We start from the raw sequence: 24,729 nt of genomic DNA, 5'->3' as shown, positions 1-24,729 counted from the left end.
TTATAGACTGTTGATAGGGATGATGTTGGTTTAGCAAATGAGTGGATGTAAATTCTCCGCCAATAACCAACCTCACTAGCTCTGAGTAGTTAGGTTGGCTTCTAGTACCAAGCATGGTTGCCCTCTGGTTGAGCAGGTCTTAGGTCCAATTAATCCAATTATGTCCAAGGTATACGTGACACTCCTGCACCCCGGTTATCATGTCATGCTGGCTGATGTGATTCATAGGTATCACAGCTGGGTGTCAGAGTTGGTTGCCTCCCACTTCTGGAAGCTTGCATGGTGCCTTCTGGTACCAAGAAAGCTAATCCACAGGGAACAGGAATTCAGGTTAGTTCTAGCTCAGGGTATTATAGCCACTTTTATATCATGGGTAAAATAATGCTTTCTACCTTGGGGCTGGTTTGTTTTTGGTTGGTTTTTGTTCGAGACCAGGTTTCTCTGTAGCTTTGGAGCCTATCCTAGAACTAGCTCTTGTAGGGAAACCAATGTGATGCAGGAGTTTGGGAGGAGACTTTGAGACAAAAATGCTTGGGTCTATGGGAACAATCGCACCTCTGGAACCAGCTTCTCGTTGAGTGTAAATAGCACATGATGATTGACTAATAAAAGGCATTCATTCTGCTGTAAAGCTGAAGAAAATACCGGCTTATGAAGGCTCAGAGAAGCGAGACAGAAGGAATCCGGTTGCTTGCTGTGCTGTGTCTTGAGAATGAGGACTGAGGGGAGACAATGATATTTCCCCCAAGAGTATTATCAGGGAGGAAACTTGATTTGGAAATGGTAAACCTCTGACATCCTTACATTTTGAAACATCATGCCATATGGTTTCCAGAACCCATGATCAAAGAGGATCAAGCCAAAAAAAGTATCTCCCTTCACCCATGTGTAGGTTGAGATTCTCTCTGGCTAGACTAGGTGTGAGGGCCAGACCGCTTGAGGGCCTGTACTTGTAATTAGTTATGTCTACACTGCAAGTAGATATCCTGAAAAACCTGATGGATAACTCCCTTCTTACCTACAAAAATACAACACTGTGACTGATACTCCCCACTAGAGACACGTGTCCCATCCTCTAGTTTATGTTTAGGCCGGGCTTAACTATAGAAAACTATCAGGCACTTTCTCTTTGAGGCCTACATCAGCCTAGCGGTGCCCTGTGACCACTCTCTAGTATAACAACAAAAATCTATATTGGAATATCTTCCACCTCTTCTTTGCCTTCCTTTAGAGACCTCTGCGATTTCTCCCATATCCTGCCTTCATCCCCCTGTGAGCAACCATGAGGAAAAGGAAGGCCTGTGGGTCTCTCTGATCCCTGTCCCCTGCCCACTCTCACTAGGGAGGGGAGCCTGTCGACACTAGTCACTCTTAACTTCCCACACTATGGCCCTGATAAATTCTTTTAGATGAATGCTGTTTCTCCATTTGCTTCAGCCTTTTTATGCAGCCTTGGACTCCAACCCATAGAATGCTGTCACCGACATTTGCTGTGGGTGTCCCTCTCTCAATGAATCTAATTTGAATAAATCACTCAAAAGCACGCCTAGAGGCTGATCTCCTAGATGACTCTAGATAAATCGACAACATTAACAAGCACAAGAATGATCTCGGCCAATAAACTAATTTTTGAAAGAACAGAGTCAGAATAACAGCATTTTGCAATAAATAATCCAATAAATTAATGGATCCAGATATTTATTCCCAATTAGTATTCACAGCCCAACAAATTTTGAACATCTGACAGAATTACATCCCTATAAACTATTTGTTCCACATATGCCTGCTAATTGGGATACTTAAAACTTATAAACCACATCTTAAAAATTTAGGAAACACCCCGCCGGTTAATCCTAGCACTCGGGAAGCAGAAGCAGGCAGATCTCTGTGAGTTCGGGTCTAGCCTGTTCTATAGAGCGAGTTCCAGGACAGGCTCCAAAGCTACAGAGAGAAACCCTATCTCGAAAAGCAACAAAAAAAAAAAAAAAAAAAAAAAGGAAACTGATGACGAACACGTGTACCCAAACCCATCGCTCTGCCCAGAGCGGTTCTCTGAGGCTCTTCGCGCTGCGCTCTGTCCAGTGTACCTGCGCACAGAGAACTTCCTCTCGGATGCCTAGGAGGAAACGGAAGTGCCGCTCCACGTAGCCTTGGAGACGCGGGGGAGGCGTAGCCCGAAGCACGACCTTTGACCCCTCACTCGGCGGCGTCGGAGACCGCAGCAGCCCGGATTCCTGAGGAGGCGGCGGTGGCCGCGGGTCGCTGTGGCTGCGATGGAGGTAATGGTTGAGTCACGCCACCCTGCTGGTCTTCTGCGCCACTCGAGTTAGTGGGAGGGCACGGCGAGCATCTGTCCCCGCTCGGCGGCTCGGCCCCCGCCGCTGCGCTCGGCGTAGAGCCTGGTCTGGCGCTTGCCGTGGCGATGGCCCCTGCTTCTTGCTTCCGAGGAGGCTCTTCCTCACCCCAAGATCATTTGGCCGCGCGTTGCTCCCGGAATTGGGATGAACTCTTGTGACGATTTTGTTTTGCAGGATCCTGTTCAAGATGGGGTGGCTGCTGCACCCTCCGGGACCGGGAAATCCAAGGTGAGGAGAGCCCTGTACTGCCAGGTTCCCTGGAGCGCGGAAGGGTAATGAATTGGAAAACTTGGGCATGGGAAAAGGATTTCTTCTTTAAAAGAAGTCACCTTTCTTCAGAGATTTCCATTTTAATTTATAATCACCCATTGATTTCCTGTTTCTTTTTTTAATTTCCTGATGGGCAAGCAGTTTGTTTACTTCCTGCTCTTTGTTAGCGCTATGCTGAGAGATCCTGCTATATTTCAGACATTTGACTGTTTTATGAAAGTTTACACAGTGACGCAATGAAGAGGGGATTAGATAAGGGGAAGAATCAAGAAGCTATATCCTCTTGGCTCCAGCTCCATAGTCAAACGATGATTGAATAAGGTCCTTCTTACAGCCCTGTGCAATGTTTAATGTTCAATGATTCTGAAAGACAGTAGTTTTCTTGGCCAAAATGTATCGTTTGCATAGTGAGTTCCAGGCATTTGCCTAAGCTTTCAATTCTTTCATTTAAGCTTCCTGAAACAATTACCTCGTTAGAGGAAACTAAGTGCACAAGGATTAAATAATTTTCAGAATTAGTAAAGTCTGATATTCTGGTATTTTAGTTAAACCCTAAATGTTACCCGATCCACGTGTAACTATAGTTAGGGTTGTTTTCATGTGCACATGGATGGCTTTTCAGCTTGCAACAGGATGAATTTTACAGCTCTAAAACCTTTTAGGTTCAACCCCCCACTTGGACACTTGGAGAACTTAATGGTATCTTTAAGAGTTTTATGCTGCGCCGAGTGGCAGTGGCGCACACCTTTAATCCCAGCTGGGATTTTGTTTGCTTTTTGATTCATCTGATCACTTAAAGTTGTTGAAGTTATTTGTTAATTTTAAAATTATGATTGATTTGAATGTTGAAAGTGGCAGACATTGGGTTTCTTTTGGGGGACATACTGGGAGCATGGGTTATAAAAGTCGGTAATGTAGTAATATCTTTCAGCTGGAAACATTGGCGAGAGAAGATCTCATCAAGTTTGCCAAGAAGCAGATGATGCTACTACAGAAAGCCAAAGCAAGGTGTACAGGTAATGAGTTTGAAATTACAGGGTTTTTTTCATTACACCAATATGCCCTGCCTTACAGTTACCTTTGAATAAATAAGGGGAGAGAGGGCTATAATTTTTTTTAATTTGTTTATTTTATGTATGAGTGCTCCATCTGCATTTATGCCTGCACGCCAGAAGAGGGCATTAGCTCTAACTATAGATGACTGGGAGCCACCGTGTGACTGCCAGGAATTGAACTCAGGACCTCTGGAAGGGGAGCCGGTGCTCTTAACCACTGAGCCATCTCTCCAGCCTGAGAGGATTGTTTTTAATTGTAAAATGAAACCCTTTTTACTTCATATTAATTGTAAATTCTTCGAAACTATGTTTTTCAGTTGAAATGTTGAAGTGTAACCCCCAAGACTTTCGCGGAAATTTGAAGTGTATGCATATGCTGAAGTTGCTTGACTTCTTATTTGATGCCTTTTATTTTTTTTAATTCCAAAAGGAAAATGATATTAGTATCCCTTTTTAGTATGACTGATTAATTTGTTAGTAGGAATTCAAGTTAGTAACTTGAATTCCCGTTAACTTAATATTTTTAACTGCCAAGGTTTATTTTCTAACCAGAACAGAAAACCAGATTTATGTTTAGAAATTGGACCAGTTCGTAATCAAGAAAGTAAGCTATTTGAGAAGATGACCTAAGCTTCAGAACTAGAGGTGTATTGATGAAATACTCAGATCAATATACGTGTTTGATAGATTTAATTCTTGCTTTAAGATTATACAAAAAATATGAATAGCAAAAATAACAGAATGTCTAGACATGCTGGAAAATTATCAGGGTAGTTAATCAAAGTGGTATACATACCTGGTCCCCTGCCTCCAGAGGCTAAGGCAGAAGTATCAGTTGAGCCCAGGATTTCAAGGCCTTCCTGGACAACATAGCAAGACCCCATATACATGTGGATGAATAAGAAAACACAGGAAGGGAAGAAGTGAATGCAGTTTCAGATGAAACAAAATCGTTCATGTGCACGAAAGCAGCGTGGTGGATACTTAGACCATACTCTTCCAAAAGAATATTTTCATATTAAGAGAGAAAAAAGAAGAAAGCAATACTGTTATTTGGATAGAGTTAATAATCCTCCAAGTATTGACTTCTTAAATATATTCTAATTATAGGCTTGGGATTCTTCTTAGAATATCATTATCAGTTTAGTAGTAACTATTTTGTTAATTTTTGAATCTTTTTTTATTTAGAATTAGACAAAGAAATTGAAGAACTCAAATCAAAACCTGTTGATGGAGGAACTGATGATATTATTAAGGTAATAAAACAGTTTTTGATTGCTTGTAGAAAATGTCTAGTAATAGATAAGAAGTTCCGCGAGGATGCCTTTAATCCCAGCACTCAGGAGGCAGAGGCAGGAAGATCTCTGTGAGTTCAAGGCCAGCCTGGTCCACAGAGGGAGTTCCAGGATGAGCCCCAAAGCTATAGAGAAACCCTGTAATGAAAAACAAAACAAAACAACAACAGCAGCAACAAACAAAAAACCACCAGAGGGGTAGGGAGGGAAGGCTCCTGAGGATTGTCTGCCTGCTAGAAACATCTTCCTTTTTGTTCATTCACTTCCTTGTTGACGTTGGTTTAGCTTTTTAGTTCTTTAACTCATGATGAAGGGGCGAGGGGTAGAGAGGGCTGTTGACTCATTTCAATCAAAAAGTCAATAGCCCTCCTTCACTGTGCGCATTGCTTCCTGCTCTGACCTCCTCAGGAAATTTGGCCAGGTGTAGCACTTCAAGGATGTGCAACTAGATCCATTCCACTGAGTAATAACTACTGACCCAGATTTAATAGCTGCCCTTCCAGATACCTGCAGTGTGTGTGTGTGTCAGGGTGGAGGGAAATCTTGAAACATTTCACTTGTAATCTCAGCTTGCCAGATCCCTATGTCTTGGTGGGTCGGTGTCATCACCAGATTTGGCACCATGTAACTTTAGAGTTGTTTCCTGTTTCCTTTCTCCTGTCGCTGCTCCAGGATGTAGCTTCAGTGTGTCCCTCTACATTCACATGGCACACCTGCCTCCTGAAGCCTTCTGTCTCCCGCAAGGAATCGCTCTGGCTGTCTTCTCGGTCTATTGCAGTTCTGAAACCGGACTTTGACAGTGATCCTGTAAATGCCGGCACTGCTTCCTTAGGCTACACACCTGTTTGCTAGATTGCTTGCTTAGTCAAACTTCCTTACTGGATTAACAGCTCCTTTTGTACACCAGTAAGGCTTAACTCTGAGGGTTTTGCTTGACATCTTAAAATTTTTATTTCCAGTTTTATTTCAGTTTGGGTTTTCTTCTAGTGATTCTATTTCTACTTTCATGTCTTTTTTGGTTTTTCGAGACAGGGTTTCTCTGTGGTTTTGGAGCCTGTCCTGGAACTAGCTCTTGTAGACCAGGCTGGTCTCGAACTCACAGAGACAGAGATCCGCCTGCCTCTGCCTCCCGAGTGCTGGGATTAAAGGCATGCGCCATCCCCCCCCCAATGTGTAGCCCACGCTGGCCTCGAACTCGTGATCCTCCTGCCTCTGCCTCCTTCAGCAAATCCTACCAGTGTGCGCCACCACAACTGGCTACTTTCATGTCTTGAACTGTTTTTATTATTTCATTCAAGTGACGTTTGAGGTATTTCTTGTTGTTGCTATCTGGTCTTGTCTTTGTTGGGTGGGTGTTCCATTCTTTGGTTGCTGTTGCTGTCTCTGGATCTTAGGCAAGTGTGGTAGCTCTGGTGTCTCTGGTAGACAGTACGAAGGTGTCTGGAGAGACGGAGTTAAAGGGGTTAGTGGGACCCTGGGTCCCCACTAAGAGGTAGAGTCCCCAGTTCATAGAGTTGGGGTTGTAGGCAGGGCTTCTACAAGCAGACTGCTACAGTACTCAGAATTAAATAAGTCTTGACAGAGGGTAATGGAAGACCGGAAGAATAATGAGAAACAACTCCCTAATTCACAGCCTAGTATGGCCACTGGGTCCCTGATACGAAGTTTGTCTGGGGATTGGCAGCTGACACAAAGGAATGGAGATGGGTTAGAAGGAAAGGCTGAGGGATCAGTGCAAAGAGAGAGCTGGGTCTCTTGATTTATGTTTTTTAAATGCTTGCTGCTCATATCTAAAATAGAACTGCTTTACATATTAATCTTATATGTAGCTACTTCTGTGACATTCTCAGTAGGTCCTAATTACCTATAGGTCCTGTTTGTTTGTTTGTTTGTTTGTTCTGTAAATGCTCATAAAATCTGTAAAAGATTTTCCTTTTTTAAATATTTATTTCTTAGATCTTTCATAAGCTACGATTCACTTTATCTAGAAATAACTTTGCTTTTATTTTTCCATTACAATATTGAAATTTATGTTAGCAATTACAGTCCTTTTCTTATATGTATTGGAGGGATGTGTGCTGAATGGGAGCTCATCTTTTTGCCTAGGCCAGCCTTGAGCTCCTGCCTCAAGAGATATTCCTGTCACAGTTTCCAAAGTAGATGTTATCCTGATTAGAAGCATAAGGATTTGTAGTAAAATGGATCTTTAATTTGCTCTTTCCGTAAATTACTTCAGTTGGTTTTGCATTATGCTGATTTTGTAGTCTATCTTTTTTTTTTTTTAATGTTTCACGAATTTGCGTGTCATCCTTGCACAGGGGCCATGCTAATCTTCCCTATATCGTTCCAGTTTTAGTATATGTACTGCCAAAGCGAGCACGATTTTGTAGACTATCTTAGAAGTTACTTTCTGCTTTTTGTCTGGACAAGTTCATGTGTAACTGAGATAATTCTCCGTTCCTTGAAAACTTGCCTTATGTTCATGCCTTCTATTTTCATTAGTCTACTGTTTTCATTTATAAGCAGTATTCTGTTTCATAACGTTTCTTGAGTAAGTAAAGCTGTGTTTTTCTAGGAATTTTTATCCATGCCAGCACTCGGGAGGCAGGGGCAGGCGGATCTCTGTGGTTCAAGGCTAGCTTGGTCTACAGAGCTAGTTCCAGGACAGGCTCCAAAGCTACAGAGAAACCCTGTCTTGAAGAACTGACTTGACTTGTTGATCTGGTTTCCATTTCATTGATTGCCATCCCACAGATTTTCTAAAGAAGATGAATCTGTTTAAAAAGGTTTTCAAGACAGGGTTTCTCTGTGCAGCCTTGGCTGACCTGGCACTCACTCTATACATCAGGCTGGCCTCAAACACAGAAATCCACCTGCCTATGCATAGCAAGGGCTGGGATTAAGGACCTCTGCCATCGTACCTGTGTTGTCAGTCTGTCTTTTAAGAGGAAAAACAAGATTATTTCCTGCCTGTTCTTTCACCTATGCACTCTGCAGACTGTCGGCCAGTCTCCTATTTGTTTGAGACAGGGTGTGTCTCTATAGCAGTAGTTTTCAGCCTGTGGGTCTCGGCCCCTTTGGAAGTTGAAGGACCCTTTCAGAGGGTTTGAATATCAGATATCTTGTATATCAGATGTTTACATTAAGATTCATAACAGCAAAATTACAGTTGTGAAGTAGCTACAGAAAGAGTTTTATGGTTGTGGGTCTCTACAGCATGAGGAACTGTTTTAAAGGGTCACAGCATTAGAAAGGTTGAGAACTGCTGGTCTATAGTAGGAACCACAATGTGCTGTCTAATCCACAATGTTTTTAAAGACTTTTTAAATTGTGTGTGTGTGTGTGTGTGAATGCAAGTGCCCAGACAGGCCAAATGAGTGTGTTAGATCCATGGAGCTGGAGTTTTAGGTGGTTGTGAACGTCTCCACAGGAAAGCTGGTGTGCCTAACTCAGGTCCTGTGCAAGAACGTTGTGTCCTCTTAGTCCCTGAGCCTGCATAGCCTCCAATCCTCAATCATTAAGACCCACACATTACACTTCCCTTGATACTACCTTTACTCCTAATTTGCTAGATATTTGGCTTGTTTTTTTGTCTCCACAATGCTAGAAATGAAACCCAGGCCCCACTCATGGTAGGTAACAGAACTCAGCTACTGAGCTGTGCCCTTAGCCCCTAGTGTGGCCAGTTTCTGCAATCCCCTGTCTCAAGACTGCAGGTTTCTAATGTACGCCTCCCTACAGAAGCCCTGTTAGAGTGTTGTCTCTCTTAGTTTATCTTCCGTCACTTTGTTTTCCAAAAGTCTGTTGAAAAGTCTTAGGTCCCTGACATCTTTTTTTCCTTTGTTTTAATGTTTCTACCTTTTTGAATCTTAGATTTCCATTTAACATAGCTTGGAAAGGGTAGGGAGACAATTATACATGTGGTCCAGACATTATTTTGTTGTTGCTGCTGTTGTTTATAAACCATAGATTTATTTGTCACAGTTGTAGTGGATCAAGGCTTGTTTCCATTTTTGTTGTTGTTTTTCTTTTCTTTTTTTTTTTAAAAGATTTATTTATTTATTATGTATACAGTGTTCTGGCTGCATGTGTGCCTTCAAGCCAGCAGAAGGCACCAGATCTAATTACAGATGGTTTTTTTTTTTTTTTTTTTTTTTTTTTTTTTTTTAAATATTTATTTATTTATTATGTATACAATGTTCTGCCTACACGTACCCCTGCAGGCCAGAAGAGGGCACCAGGCCTCATTACAGATGGTTGTGAGCCACCATGTGGTTGCTGGGAATTGAACTCAGGACCTTTGAAAGAGCAGGCAATGCTCTTAACCACTGAGACATCTCTCCAGCCCCTTACAGATGGTTTTGAGCCACCATGTGGTTGCTGGGAATTGAACTCAGGACCTTTGGAAGGAAAGTCAGTACTCTTAACCTCTGAGCCATCTCTCCAGCCCCTGTTGTTGTTTTTTCTTTTATTCAAAATAGGTCCTTTTCTCATACAATAATTTTCTCTCCCTCTACTCCTCCCAGTTCCCACTCACACCCTCCCTCCCCTCTAGATCCACTCCCTTTCTGTCTTTCATAGGAAAGAATAGGCTTCAAGAAGTAACAACCAAATGCGACAAAATAAAAATATAGTAAGAGAAAGCAAAAGCAGTCTTCTCATAGTTGGAAATAGCAACCCAGCAGGAGGGAAGGAATCCCAAGAGTCAGAGACCCACTTGTGCTCAGAGTCAGGGGTCCCATAGCAGTACTAAGCCAGTAGCTATAGTATATCCTCAAAGGACTGGTGCGGATCCATGTAGGCTGTGCTCGCTGCTTCAGACTCCGTGTACTCATGTACCTTGCCTAGTTGATTCAGAGGACTGTGTTCTCCTGGTGTCCTCCATCCCCTCTGGCTCTTCCAGTCTTTCTGCCTCCTCCACAGGACTCCTTGAGCTCTGAGGGGAGGGACTTAAAGGAAACCTACCATTTAGACTCTTTCTCTGCATAATAGCTGACTCTGGGTCTCTGTATCTGTTCCCATCTGCTGCTGCTGGAAGCCTCTTTGATGATGACTGGATAAGGCAGTGGTCTATGAAATATAGCAGAATATCATTAGAAATCATTTTATTGGTTTTTGATTCTTTTTTTTTTAAAAAAAAAAAAAACAGTAGTGTTTGGTTTTATCCTAGGTATCTAGTCTCTGGTTCTTGCTTACCCAAGAAGTGTTGAATGTGGTTTCCTGCCTGTGGAATGGGCCTTAAGTCAAATCAGACATCGGTTGGTTACTCCCACAAGTTCTGTCTACCATCAATCACCCTAGCATACTTTGTAGGGATCACAGATTGTAGGTCAAAGGCTTTGTGGCTGGGTTTGTGTCCAGGCTTCTCTTTCCCTAGCTTGCAGAGTACCTTCCTGATGCAGGGGAGACACTATTGGGGACCAGCTTGACTTCTCCATGTTCAGTGAGTTGTATGGGTTTGTCATCGGCAGTGGGGCCCACTGTCAGTTTGTGGAGAACAACCCTTTGTCTTAGCAATAGCCAGTTGTTTGGGGATTTCCGTGGGACCCCTTGGCCAACAATTTAATTGAACACAATCCGGTCCCATCCTGGCTACAAGAGATGTCCAGTTGAGCTTTCATATCCCCATTACTAGGAGTCCTCATGGGATCACCTTCATAAATTACAGGAAGTTTCTTCTGCACTACGATTCCACACCATCCCTCAAATACCCTGGAATTGCAGCTGTCTCCCTACACTCACCCCATCCCAACTCTCCCTCCTAACCTAGCCACCCAACCCTCATGGGGCTCCTGTCTGCTCCTGTCCCCACCTGCACCTAGTTTGCCTGTAAAATCTATTCTATTCCCCCGCCTGGGAGATCCATGTGTTTCCTTTAGAGCCTTCTCTTTGCCTAACCTTTCTGTGTCTACAGATTTTAGCTTGGGGGGCTAGAGAGATGGCTCAGAGGTTAAGAGCATTGCCTGCTCTTCTAAAGGTCCTGAGTTCAATTCCCAGCAACCACATGGTGGCTCACAACCATCGGTAATGGGGTCTGGTGCCCTCTGCTGGCCTGCAGGCATACACACAGACAGAATATTACGTACATAATAAATAAATAAATATTTAAAAAATAATAAAGAAAAAAACAACAGATTTTAGCTTGGTTCTTATTTACTTCGTGGCTAATATACACTTAGAAGTGAATACTTACCATATTTTTCTTTCTGAATGGGTTATCTCAGGATGATTTTTTTTCTAGTTCCATCTACTGGCCTGCAAATTTCATGATGTCATTTGTTTTAACTGCTGAGTAATACTCCATTGTGTAAATGTACCATGTTTTCTTTATCCATTCTTTGGTTGAGGGACATCTTGGTTGTTTCCAATTTCTGGGTATTATGAATAAAGCCATAATGAACATAGTTGAATAAATATCCTTGTGGTATGATTGATCATTCTTTGGGTATATGCCCAAGATGGGTATAGCTGGGTCTTGAGGTAGCTCAGTTCCCACTTTTCTAAGGAACTGCCATGTTGATTTCCATGGTGGCTGTACAAGTTTGTGCTCCCACCAGCAATGGAGTGTTGCCCTTGTTGCACATCCTCACCAGCGTGAGCTGTCACTTGTGTTATTGATCTTAGCCATTCTGACCGGTGTAACATGGACTCTCAGAGTCCTTTTGATTTGCATTTCCCTGATGGCTAAGGATATTTCTTTAAGTGTTTCACAGCCATTTGGCTTCCTCTATTGAGATCTTCACCCCATTTTAAATTGGATTATTTGTTTTCTTGATATCTAGGTTCTTGAGTTCTTTATATATTGTGGATATTAGTCCTCAATTGGATGTGGAGTTGGTGAAGATCTTTTTCCATTCTGTAGGCTGCTGTTTTGTCCTAGTGATGTGTCCTTTGCCCTACAGGTGCTTTTCAGTTTCACGAGGTTCCATTTATTAATTGTTGGTCTTAGTGCCTGAGCTATCCGTGCTCTGCTCAAGAAGTTGTCTCCTTTGTCAATGGGTTCAAGACTATTTCCCACTTTCTTTTCTATCAGGTTCAGTGTATCTGGTTTTATGTTGAGGTCTTTGATCCCCTTGAACTTGAGTTTTGTGCAGGGTGATGGATGTGGATCTATTTGTATTCTTCTACATGCAGACATCTAGTTTGACCAGCACCATTTGTTGGAAATGCTTTCTTTTTTTCCAGTGTGTATTTCTGGCTTCTTTATCAAAAACCAGGTGTCCATAGGCATGTGACTTTATGTCTGGATCTTCGATTCTATTCCATTGATCAATGTGTCTGTTTTTATGCCAGTACCATGCTGCTTTCATGACTGTAGCTTTGTAGTACAATGTGAAATCAGGAATGGTGAGACCTCCAGCAGTTCCTTTACTGTTCAGTACTGTATTAGCTATCCTGTTTTTATTATTTCTCCATATGAAGTTGAGTGTTCTTCTTTTGAGGTCTGTAAATAATTGTTTTGGAATTTTGATGGGGATTTTATTGAGTCTGTAGAGTGTTTTTGGGTAGGATGGCCATTTTTACTGTTAATGCTACTGACCTGTTAAGCGGGTGTGTTCACAGGGAGTGCCTGCTGGTATTGGAGGCTAGGGTACTGGGATAATTGGGGAAAGAAGGTTGGAGGAGAAGGTCTTTGTAATCCTTTGGGCTTGGGTCAGAGAGGAAAGGGAGACCTCAGCAGGTTTCCTGCTACAGAGCTGGGAAGGGGAGGGGGAGTCTCAGGAGTCCTCAGCCTACTTGCTGCCCTGAGAGGAGCTTCCCCTGGGTTAGCAGGGGATGCCTGCTGGGATTGGGGTCTGGGACAGAGCAGCAGGTGGGGGGAAGAAGGTTAGAAGGGGAAGATCTGTGGGATGTATAGGAGGAGGGGGCAGGGAAAGCCACCACAAGTGTTCTGCTGCACAGCTGGGGTTAAGACTAGATTGGGTCTGGGGGAACAGAGAGCAAAACACTATATTTTTTAGCCTCAGGCAAACAAATCATGTCATTCCAAAAACAGGTACTCACTGAGCGCCTGGATGCTCTTCTTCTGGAAAAAGCAGAGACAGAACAACAGTGTCTGTGTCTGAAAAAGGAAAACATGAGAATGAAGCAAGAGCTTGAGGTAAGATATTTAATGTGGGTTTTTTCTGTTTGTTTGTCTTTATTTTTGTGTTTTGTTAAACTAAATGTTCATGAATTTTACGGCTGAATGGTATCTTAAGCATGTAATCCAGTCTAGCGTGGGAACACACATCAGCACTTGGCTTAGGCAAGACATCAGTCAAGGTCAAGTGCAGCCTGAGATACTTAGCAAGGCATTGTCTCTAATAAAATGAGCCAGCAAGATGGCTCAGCAGATAGAAGTACTTGCCTCCAAGCTTGGTGACCTGCCCTCAGTCTGCATGATGGAAAGAGAAAATTGACTCCTACAGGTTATCTATAACCTCCACACACGTGTATAACCTCCACGCACGTGTGTAACCTCCACGCACGTGTGTAACCTCCACGCACGTGTGTAACCTCCACGCACGTGTGTAACCTCCACGCACGTGTGTAACCTCCACGCACGTGTGTAACCTCCACGCACGTGTGTAACCTCCACGCACGTGTGTAACCTCCACGCACGTGTGTAACCTCCACACGTGTATAACCTCCACACACACACACGTGTCATGGCACGTGCACACCCACATCATTCGCACACAATAAATAAGTTAGTGTTTTTAAAGTGCACCTAATCCAATCTTACCCTTTATCACAAATGAAAGAATCAGCTCTGAAAACACAGGCCAATAATTCCAGCTACTCAGGAGGCTAAAGGTATGAGGTTCACAAGTTCAGGGCCAGTCTAGGCTACAGTACGAATTCAGGGCTTGAACAGCTTTATAAGATTCTGTGAGGCCAGGTGGTGGTGGTGCACACCTTTAATCCCAGCACTCGGGAGGCAGAGAAAAGCAGATCTCTGTGAGTTAGAGACCAGCCTGGTCTACAGAGGGAATTAAAGGACAGACTCCAAAGCTACAGAGAAACCCTGTCTTGAAAAACAAGCAAACAAAAATAAAGGACTCTATGTCAAAAATGAAATGAGGTGTAGGGATATAGCCCAGTAGTAGAGGTTTTGCCTGTATGTTGAGGCCCTGGATTCAAGTCCCAGTCCAGCTAACAACATTAAAAGCATGCAGTTATACAGAGATAGATTAACATTTTACTTTTTCCACCACTTAATCTTTCTTATAGCCATGCCATTCTTTAATAAAAGTCTTAATTAAGATTTTGAGTTTTTCACAACTCTAAATACTATTATTTGTTTAGTTTTAGGATAGTTAGTAGCACATTTTTACTTTCTTGATTGTAAAGTTTAAATTTATTTTCTCTAAAATGTCTCTTATTAATCTGGTCAGAAGCTTTAAATTGAAGTCCTTTAACTTACATGATGTATATTACCTTTAAAATGATAGTCAAGTACAGAGATTTCCTAGTTGTTAGTTATTACTTTAAGTAATAGATTTTATGTTGATGATAGTAGTTCTACTTAAGTAAGGCAAATCCTAAACAAAATTCTTGAAATCTCAGTATCATATTTCTCTATGTATATTCTGTTCATCTCTTTTCCCATCTAGTTAACTCTTTTATGAAGACAGAGATTTCTTTCATCTTTGATGACTTATTTGTGCTTATTTTTTGTAATAGGATTGGGTCACTAAACTGGAAGATACACACAAAGAGTTTGAGCAGTCACATAGAAACAATGTAAATGAAATAGAAAGTTTGAAGAATGAATTGACAGCAGCGCATTCAGAGCACAGTAAAGACAAAGCCAGCTTACAAAAAGAACTGGAGGAAGCAGTAAATAAACAATTAGAGCTTTTAGAACAGCTTAAATCTCGGGGTGACTCTGAAGATAATGTTAAACAACTGCAGGAAGAGATTCAGAAGCTTACAGCAGGATTTGAGGAACAGATTTTCTGTCTACAAAAGCAGTTAGAAGCTACCAGTGATGAAAAGAAGCAAGAGATTATTCATCTCCAAAAAGTCATTGAGGAGAACACTCAGCACTACCAAAAAGATATTAATACTTTTCGAGAAGAGATTGTGCAGCTGAGAGCAGCACACAAAGAGGAAGTTAACGAGCTGATGTCTCAAATGGAAGCATCAGCTAAAGAACATGAAGCAGAAATAAATAAGCTAAAAGATAGCAGAGTGCAGCAGTGTGAGGGAACTGAGAGCAATCAGGAGAGTGTAAATGATGGCACCTCAGATGCAAGCCAGGAGAACCAAAATTGCTCTGTGCCCTTACAGGAAGATCCCTTTGCAGAACAGACAGTATATGATAAAGTCAGACAGTTGGAAGAGTCTTTAAGAGAACTGGAATCTCAACATAGTATCTTAAAAGATGAGGTGACTTATATGAATAATCTCAAGTTAAAACTTGAAATGGAGGCCCAACATATAAAAGATGAGTTTTTCCATGAACGAGAAGACTTGGAGTTTAAAATTAATGAACTGTTGCTGGCTAAAGAAGAACAGGGCTATGTAGTAGAAAAATTAAAATGTGAGCAAGAAGATTTAAACAGACAGCTTTGCTGTGCTGTGGAACATCATAATAAAGAAATACAGCGTCTTCAGGAACTCCATCAGAAGGAAGTCTCTGAACTCAGTGAGACATTTATGTCAGGTTCAGAAAAAGAAAAATTAGCATTAATGTTTGAAATACAGGGTCTTAAGGAACAGTGTGAAAATCTACAACACGAAAAGCAAGAAGCAATCCTAAATTATGAGAGTTTGCGAGAGATGATGGAAATTTTACAAACAGAGCTCGGAGAATCTGCTGGAAAAATAAGTCAAGAGTTTGAAACAATGAAGCAACAGCAGGCATCTGATGTTCATGAGCTTCAGCAGAAGCTGAGAACAGCTTTTAATGAAAAAGATGCTCTTCTTGAAACTGTAAATCGCCTCCAACGAGAAAATGAAAAGTTATTATCTCAACAAGAATTAGTACCTGAACTTGAAAGTACCATAAACAGCCTTAAGGCAGACAATAGCCTGTACTTAGCCAGCCTTGGTCAAAAAGATACCATGTTACAAGAACTAGAAGCAAAACTAAGTTCTCTTGCTGAAGAAAAAGATGATTTTATAAGTAAAATGAAAACTTGCCATGAAGAGATAGATGATCTCCATCAGAAATGGGAAAGGGAACAGAGATTGACTGTAGAACTCAAGGAAGAGGTAGAGCAAACCAGCCAGCACAACAGTGAACTGAGACACAGAGTAGATGAATTAACGGGGAAACTCGATGCAGTATTAAGAGAAAAGAGTCAAAATGACCAAAGTGTTATGGTTCAAATAAAAACTATGACTGAAAACCAAGAAGCATTGTCATCTAAAATCAAGTCTCTGTATGAGGAAAATAATAGACTACATTCTGAAAATGTCCAGTTGAGTAAAGATTTGGAAACTCTTCAGTCTCAAAAAGATTTTGCCATTAAAGAGCATGTTGCTGAATTAGAAGAGAAACTTCAGTTAATGGTTGAAGAGCGAGATAACTTAAATAAAGTATTTGAAAATGAACAAGTTCAGAAGTCATTTGTCAAAACTCAGTTATCTGACTATCTTAAACAAATGGGGCCAAACATTTTAGAAGAGAATGAAGAGGAAGATGTTGTAAAAGTTCTACAAGCTCTGGGTGAATCCTTAGCAAAAATAAAGGAAGAAAGACATGACTTGGTCTCTCGGTACGATGAGCAAGTGTTAGAATTAGAAGGAAAGATTAAGTGCCTTCAAGAAGAGAGTGCAGCTCAGTGTGAAGAACTTAGGGCTTTGCTTAGAGACTCTGAGCAGGAGAAAATTCTCTTAAGGAAAGAATTAGAAGAAGCCACATCAACAAAAGAGGCCCTGCAACTTGATCTTTTAGAAATGAAGAATGCTAATGAAAAAACGAGCCTTGAAAATCAGAGTCTTATAGCTCAAGTTGAAGAATTATCTCAGACATTACACAGCAAAAATGAAGTCCATAATGAAAAGTCTCTTGTAATAGAACACGAAAACCTAAAGCTATTGCTTGAACAAAGAGAATCTGAACTGCAAGATGTGAGAGCAGAGTTGATACTGCTGAAGGTACCACTATTTTGAGTTTTATTGATTTGAATAAATTCTTAGCTCTGGTCACAGGTTGTGGAAAATATATGCATTAACATTCTTACAGTCTGAAATCAGAACATTTTAGCATTTTTTTTTCATATTTTATTTTGTTTAGTGTTCTGTCTGCATGTGTGCCTGCAGGCCAGAAGAGGGCATCAGATCTCATTACAGATGGCTGTGAGCCACCATGTGGTTGCTGGGAATTGAACTCAGGACCTCTGGAAGAACAATCAATGCTCTTAACCTCCGAGCCATCTCTCCAGCCCTTAGCATTTAATCTCAGGTGATGGTTCTGGCAAGATAGGCTCTGATGTGGTGTATCTCAAGCACCCGTGACTAGTGATCAAAAGAGTCATCTACGAAGTGTCAGAATTGCCCTTAGGACGCAGACAGTATTTTTCTCTTTTAAAGAATTTTTATCAAGAAAATGAGCTATAGGGGTATTTGGTTTTAGTTAAACATTTCAAGTTCTCTTAGAAATTGTGAAGTTGCCAGGCGGTGGTGGCGCACGCCTTTAATCCCAGTACTCGGGAGGCAGAGGCAGGCGGATCTCTGTGAGTTCGAGACCAGCCTGGTCTACAGAGCTAGTTCCAGGACAGGCTCCAAAGCCACAGAGAAACCCTGTCTCAAAAAACCAAAAAAAAAAAAAAAAAGAAAAAGAAATTGTGAAGTTATGATAAGCGATGACTGTGTAGTCATTTCTTTATTACATATGTATTTGGCGTGTGTCAGATTATACATCTTGACTTTGGTATTATTTTAGCAAAGGCCATATATACAATAAAGTTAGTATTACCTGCCCTATCAATAGAAAACAAAAATAGCCAAATCGGTATTTATATGGTTTCTCTTAGTACAGATTTTCTTGTGATTAAAATGATGACAATTTTATTGTGGGGAATTAAATGAATTCTGGTTTAGGGGTTTTTTGTTTTTTGTTTTTTCCCTATAAAATCCAGGATTCCTTAGAGAAATCGCCTTCTGTAAAAAATGATCAACTCTCATTGGTAAAAGAGCTGGAAGAAAAAATAGGTAACTATGGTTTTATATATGTTGTCACCATTAATTAAACAGATATCTTACTAGCGGCAAGATAGATTGAGAAATACAGTTCCAGGTAATGAGTTATTAGATATACAGTAATAAGCTGCCTTTTCATTCACCGCTTGTGCTCTACCATCTGTGTGCCTTTTCCTTCAAATGTCACTTTCTGTCATTTAATCAAAAAAATGCTGTTTTAACTCTGTTCATAATTGATTCTGTGAATTATTTTTGGATTTTCTTTTACCCACTTAGACATTTTGAATTCCCAGCTGTTCTATATAATGGGAAAGGCAAGGCAAGCGAGGTCCAGACAGTATGCTCAAAGAACTCATTAACAAGAAGTTAACTTTGGTGTTAGGTATGAACAGGAGGCAATGCTGATATCATAGAAAGGTGCCTGTTTTAAGAAAAATCACTTCTATTGGGTCTTGAGGAATGAGGGGTATGATGCAAGAAGAAAAAGTATTGTAGCAAAAGGAAGACAAGTGCTTGCCTATTGATATTTTGTTATTAGGGGGCACCAGAAAGTTCCCGAGGAGATGGTTAATCTTTTATAAACTCACTAGTGCAGTGTACAGATGAGTTGGGCCTTCCCGTGTATCCATTTGTCCCTATTAGTAACTTCGTGGACTAGCTCTGTTCCTGTTAAAAGCTGAAGAAATAGACTCAACAAGTGTTGTGTGATGTATCCATGATGTTTCAGTTTAGTGCCCAATTAGGTTGGAGAAAGGGGAACGGAAAAGAGTTCAGAATGATTCCTTGTTTTCTGTCAAAGATGGTTGAAGTGAAGTAGGATGCTCAATTTTAGACTAAATTTAAATACCATTTCAAGTGAGTTATCGCATAAATCTGGACTTGGGATAATTAGCCTAAAGGTAGAAAATGCATTGTCGCCAGGCGATGGTGGCGCACACCTTTAATCCCAGTACTCGAGAGGCAGAGGCAGGCGGATCTCTGTGAGTTCGAGACCAGCCTGGTCTACAAGAGCTAGTTCCAGGACAGGCTCCAAAGCCACAGAGAAACCCTGTCTCGAAAAACCGAAAAAAAAAAAAAAAAAAAAGAAAATGCATTGTCAAATTACGGAATTAAAAGGGCAAAGGGTAAGCTCCCCAAGGCAATATAGAAAAAAGACAAGGAGCAGGGTGGTATCTGCGTACACCTTTAATCCATCACTCAGGAGGCAGAGGCAGGTGGATCTCTATGAGTTCGAGGCCAGCCTGGTCTACAGAGTGAGTTCCAAGACAACCAGAGCTGTTACACACAGAAACCCTGTCTCGAAAAAACAAAAAAGAAAAAAGATAAACAACCAAGGAGATTGAGAAGGAGCAGCTAGTAGTAGGTAGGGAATCATTGAACAAAAATGCAAATTAAGTTATGTGCAAGTGACACATATGCCAAACCTTCAGCAAGGCTGATGATGCCATGAGTCCTGACAGGTATCCATTGAGTTAGCACACAGTGTGCCGGGCCAAGACTTGCTTCTAGAAAAAAATAGGGAAGAGAAACTTGAGATTATTTGCAGGCAACTCTTTGAAGGGTTTTGCTCTGTAAGAAGAGCAAATTGAAGATATATTCTTGTTACATTTATAAACTGTTGGGAAAAATAAATCCACTAGAAAGAAGGAATTGCTCTTCTGATGCTTGAACAGGAGCAGAAAAGGTATATGAAACATGAAAGTGTAACAGCGGGGTTGGAGAGATGGCTCAGTGTTTAAGAGCATTGCCTGCTCTTCCATAGGTCCTGAGTTCAGTTCCCAGCAACCACATGGTGGCTCACAGTCATCTGCAATGAGATCTGATGCCCTCTTGAGAAAGTGTGACAGTGACCTTTACTACATAGTTCACTGTACATGGGTGCTCCCAGACTAATGGGCCTGAGCAGAACTCTTGAGTTAAGAAAAGATAACAAAAGTAATGTCCTACACTCGAGTTTAGCTAGACGAGGCAGTCAAATAGGGTGAAGGGGGAGAGGTTTACAGACTTGGCCTAGAGGAGGGCTGTGCATGGTTACTTCTCTCTGCCTTACATCTTTCCTACTTGTCCTGATTTACAAACCATCTACAATCTTCTCATACTCAGCGTTAGGAGTCGTAAGAACTTCAATTCCTAGGTACTTAAAAAAATGACTTTTTAAAAATGAACCATTAACAGATATTTAAAGTTTGACATAATTTACCTCACATGGCTAATGAATAATAAAGGTTTCTCTTAACAAAAATAAGAAAAGTTCTAGCTACATGATGTTAAGTTCAAGCTGCAAATTCTGTGTCCAAAAAACATCGTTTCTGGAGTTAAGCTAAATAATTTCACTGGTTTTTCCTTTTAACTTCATATACGGTTCTTTCATTTTCTGTTTTAGAAAGTCTGGAAAAAGAATCCAAAGACAAGGATGAGAAAATAAGTAAGATAAAACTAGTTGCTGTGAAAGCAAAGAGAGAACTGGATTCCAGCAGGAAAGAGGTAAGCCAGCACCCAGCCCAAGATTTCAGAGTCCTGTGTTGGCCTGTGCACAAAAACACTCACTGTGTTCACAACAGGCCCAGACACTAAAAGAAGAACTTGAATCTGTCCGGTCAGAAAAGGACCGCCTGTCTTCTTCTATGAAGGAGTTCATCCAAGGAGCAGAAAACTATAAGGTAAAATTTACTGTAATAACAGGCTTTATTCATAAGTAATAGACATCCTAGAATTGTAAAACTTGTACATAAAATATATTGTTTTTTTGTTAGTTAGTTAGTTAGTTAGTAAGATAGAAATATCCCTGTATTTGTTTTTGTATATTATACATAAAGGGTTAGTCTTTGATTGTATCTGGTTTTTGTTATTTTTAGATAGGGCTTCACTATGTAGTCCCTGGGCTCGAGAGCAGGCTCACTACCTTCTCTTCCAAAGGTCCTGAGTTCAATTCCCAGCAACCACATGGTAGCTCACAACCATCTGTAATGAGATCTGGTGCCCTCTTGAGGAAGAGACCTCATCAGTCATCCTCATTAACTTAGACCATGAAACCCAATATGGACGAGTTCAACAGAACCAGCATATACAGTTTGCCCATGCATGTTTCCACATTGCCGGTGCATAAGTTTCATTTCTATGTAGCCCTGGCTGGGCTAAAACTCACAGAAATCCACCTGCCTCCCAAGTGCTGGAACGAAAGGCATGTGCCACCACACCTGGCAAAGTTAGCCTTTAAATAGTGCCTTTAAATTCTTGCTTTTTAAAAGTAAAGTCTATTTGGGGATTTCCTTGAATTAAATGTAAGAAAAAGATGGCTATCGTGATTTAATATTTTCATGGCTAAGTGAATATATCTAAAACTCTAGGTAGATCTATCAGAAAAGTAGGCGGGCACATAATTACTTGGAGGTAATATACTTGTTTAATAACATGAGACTCTTTTAAGTTAGATGTTTCAAATCTAGTAAAATCACTAAATGCAAAGTAAATATTGTATTTCTTCATATACTTATTCAACAGTATTTATGTACAAGGGCTAAATTCCCAATTCAGGATAGTTGATGTCAACCTGGTAGACCAACAGAGTTTCCTAAATTCTTGTCCTCTTAGTCTTAAATTCTGGTAGCAGTAACAGGTAGACAGGACGGAATATAGTTGCTGTATAGAACGGTAACTAGGGAAAGAGGATAAACAGTAGAATTCTAATGTCAGACTCGGACAGATTAACCAAAGGTATAGAGATTCCAACACATATTACAGACTGTCTTCCAAACACTTGCCTGTCTCACACGCGTATTTCTCAGAAGAACCAGTAGAAGTATCTTGTCATCACCAGCTTCTGGGTAAGCAGGCTGAAGCACAGAGACTCAAGGCCACAGCCTTACCGTGTTAGGAGACTAGTAATGTAACAGAAGGGGAATCTTGCCAGTTGTTCCCATTCTGTTCATTTGCCAACTGAGTTATAATATATCACACAGAGTTGCAAACAGAAATAAATGAAGAAAGAATTAGATATTTGAGAAAAATATAATCCATTCAGTCCTTATTACATTCTCACATCAAAATAAAATCTGTATGTATGAAACATTTTCTAATATCTAAAATAAAACCATCAGCCCTTTACTGACTTCTGCTACCAAGTACTTTTTCTGAACTTAAGAGCAATTTTTGAATTTGCAAGTTAAAAAAATTGAAAGATTAAACTTAGACCTAGTTTAGTTCTGGAAAAAATAGTAGATTTTGGAACTGTAAAGTATAAAAAAGCAAAATCCTGGCTATGCTGAGAAACCCTGCCTCGGGGGAGGGGGGGAGGCAAAGTCCTAATGTAACTGACCCATGATAGATGAATAAGCTCATATTTAAATTTTAAATGTGTTTTTAATGAAGTTATAAGACTGTATATATTAAGAGTGCTAATCTTTTATCATATTGCCAAGTGCTAGTTTTTTTTTTTTTTTTGGTTTTTCGAGACAGGGTTTCTCTGTGGTTTTGGAGCCTGTCCTGGAACTAGCTCTTGTAGACCAGGCTAGTTTTACTTTCATATTTTATAGTCAGTATTTTAAGAATCTCAAATGTGCCCTAAAGGCATCAAGATGTCTAGATTTGTGTTCTCACCTAGTGGATGCTTCGTAACTTAAAGCTAAACCTTGTCTATATTGAAGAATCTTTTGATAGAATATGATAAGCAATCAGAACAGCTGGATGTGGAAAAAGAACGCGCTAATAATTTTGAACATCACATAGAAGACCTTACCAAACAATTAAGAAATTCAACTTGTCAGGTAATTTCGATAAGCAAATTATAGCAAATGCATTTTAATTTCATTTTTCTCTTGCATTTTTCTGTGTTTGGAGAAGAATTTGGAATTTAAACAGCTAGCACACCCTGTTTGGCTTGGCCCTTTCTCACTGTTGACTTGTGGGGGCTCTTGTCGGTGTTAATTTTAGGAGCACGGCACCGTGTGCATGAGCGGGAAGACTCCAGCTAGCCTCAGCCCACCAGGATTTGGGTTTGGGTTTTTTATTGTTGTTTGGCTTTTTGCTTTTCACTCTGTTCACACTATGGAAGGCTTAGAAGCTTTCTGGCTTGCAAGGTTCGCCAGGTCAATATCAGCAATATTGTTTTTTAATCTTAATTCTTGATTTAAGAGTAATTCTGTGGGGTCGATTGTGAAATCACTTTTCATACTGTGCTAATGTTCTCATTAAGCATTTCATCTATGTAAGTTGTGTGCTCACAGTAATGAATCATTTGTATTCTAGTGTGAAAAGCTAAATTCAGACAACGAGGATCTCCTGGCTCGTATTGAGACTCTGCAGTCTAATGCTAAGTTATTAGAAGTACAGATTTTGGAAGTCCAGAAAGCCAAAGGAATAGTAGATAAAGAACTGGAAGCTGAAAAACATCAGAAAGAACAGAAAATAAAGGTAAGAATAGCCCTGAGATTTGTTCCCATGTATACAGTGGCATTTTAATCACATATTGCTTGAATGAAGAGTCTTGCTGAGTAATTTATGCATATACCCTAGTTAATTTCTTAATGTATGCCAACTCTACGTTATAGAATCTGTCCTAAGCTATATTTTTTCTGGGCATACAGGTTTTAAAGTTTTGAGACATTACAAAACATCTTGTGTGTTTGTGTATGGTGTGTACTTTATACCTCCTAACAAATGTTGGTTCTATTGTGGATTATTTAATTTTAGGAACATGCCAGTGCTGTAAAGGAGCTTGAAGAACTCCAGCTCCAAATTGAAAAAGAAAAGAAGCAGCTTCAGAAAACCATGCAAGAACTGGAGCTGGTTAAAAAGGTACAAAACTAGTCTCCAGAGAGAGTACTCGGTGGCAGAGTGCCTGCCTAGCGTGCCTGAAGCCCTGGGTTTGATTCCCAGCACCTCAGAAACAGAGAGATGTTTATAGAACTACATGGCTCGTACTGTTGCAGTTCCACACACGGGAAAAGTATTTTAACTATTGGTTATAATACTAAAATAATCCTTTATAAATCCTTAGCCTCAGTAAATTGAAACAGTTGTCTGTTCAGAAGAATCTAGGCTCATGTGTGATTGCAGTATAAAACATGAAGATTTAATTAATTTCAAAACTTAAAATTTACTTTGGATTAATTTCTCACTACTTTTTCAAAGAGTATTCTGTAAAAAGTATTACCTGAAATATTAATATCATAAATGAGAACTCCATAAGACTAGAATTACTACTAATTATGATTAATTAAAGTTAATCCAAAAAAAAAAATAGAGTTCCAAAAGTTGGGTTTTGAACTTCTAGAGAATACTTGATAAAATTAGAGCTACAAACTATGGAGCTTCTTAGTTCCTTGTTTCTTACATTGTGTCTGTACTACAGAAATAAAACCTACTTATTCTTATGTTATGATTTTAGCAGTTCCACAGGTACTAATATATAAGTCTTTTATAATGTGCAGGATGCCCAACAAACCACATTGATGAACATGGAAATAGCAGATTACGAACGTTTGACAAAAGAATTAAATCAGAAGTTAACAAATAAAGACAGTAAGATAGAAGATTTGGAGCAAGAAATAAAAATTCAAAAACAGAAACAAGAAACCCTACAAGAAGAAATGAGTGAGTAAAACAATTCTTTTTTTT

General features: G+C 40.3%; 1 protein-coding gene and 1 non-coding gene across 2 annotated transcripts in view; one reads left to right on the top strand and one right to left on the bottom strand.

Moving 5' to 3' along the window:
* Nucleotides 1-2,138: 2,138 nt before the first annotated feature.
* Nucleotides 2,139-24,729, top strand: part of Gcc2 (GRIP and coiled-coil domain containing 2) — a 43,013-nt gene continuing 20,422 nt past the window's right edge. The window contains exons 1-13 of the mRNA XM_041655597.1: nt 2,139-2,279; nt 2,532-2,585; nt 3,559-3,643; nt 4,871-4,938; nt 12,974-13,078; nt 14,647-17,070; nt 18,054-18,126; nt 20,498-20,598; nt 20,676-20,774; nt 22,758-22,877; nt 23,359-23,523; nt 23,803-23,907; nt 24,543-24,705. Of these exons, the coding sequence (XP_041511531.1) occupies nt 2,274-2,279; nt 2,532-2,585; nt 3,559-3,643; nt 4,871-4,938; nt 12,974-13,078; nt 14,647-17,070; nt 18,054-18,126; nt 20,498-20,598; nt 20,676-20,774; nt 22,758-22,877; nt 23,359-23,523; nt 23,803-23,907; nt 24,543-24,705 (3,568 nt within the window). The 5' untranslated portion in view covers nt 2,139-2,273. The remainder of the gene's footprint in view (nt 2,280-2,531; nt 2,586-3,558; nt 3,644-4,870; nt 4,939-12,973; nt 13,079-14,646; nt 17,071-18,053; nt 18,127-20,497; nt 20,599-20,675; nt 20,775-22,757; nt 22,878-23,358; nt 23,524-23,802; nt 23,908-24,542; nt 24,706-24,729) is intronic.
* LOC121451184 lies at nt 7,251-7,357 on the bottom strand. Its single transcript, XR_005974707.1, has one exon. It is a non-coding gene; the product is annotated as a U6 spliceosomal RNA (small nuclear RNA).

The sequence above is a fragment of the Microtus oregoni genome, unplaced genomic scaffold, assembly GCF_018167655.1.
Source record: "Microtus oregoni isolate MIOR12 unplaced genomic scaffold, Mior012 000007F_ref0000211, whole genome shotgun sequence".
Classification (NCBI taxonomy): domain Eukaryota; kingdom Metazoa; phylum Chordata; class Mammalia; order Rodentia; family Cricetidae; genus Microtus; species Microtus oregoni.
The sequence above is the reverse complement of the archived record's forward strand: the minus strand, read 5'-3'. Positions and strand labels throughout refer to the sequence as shown.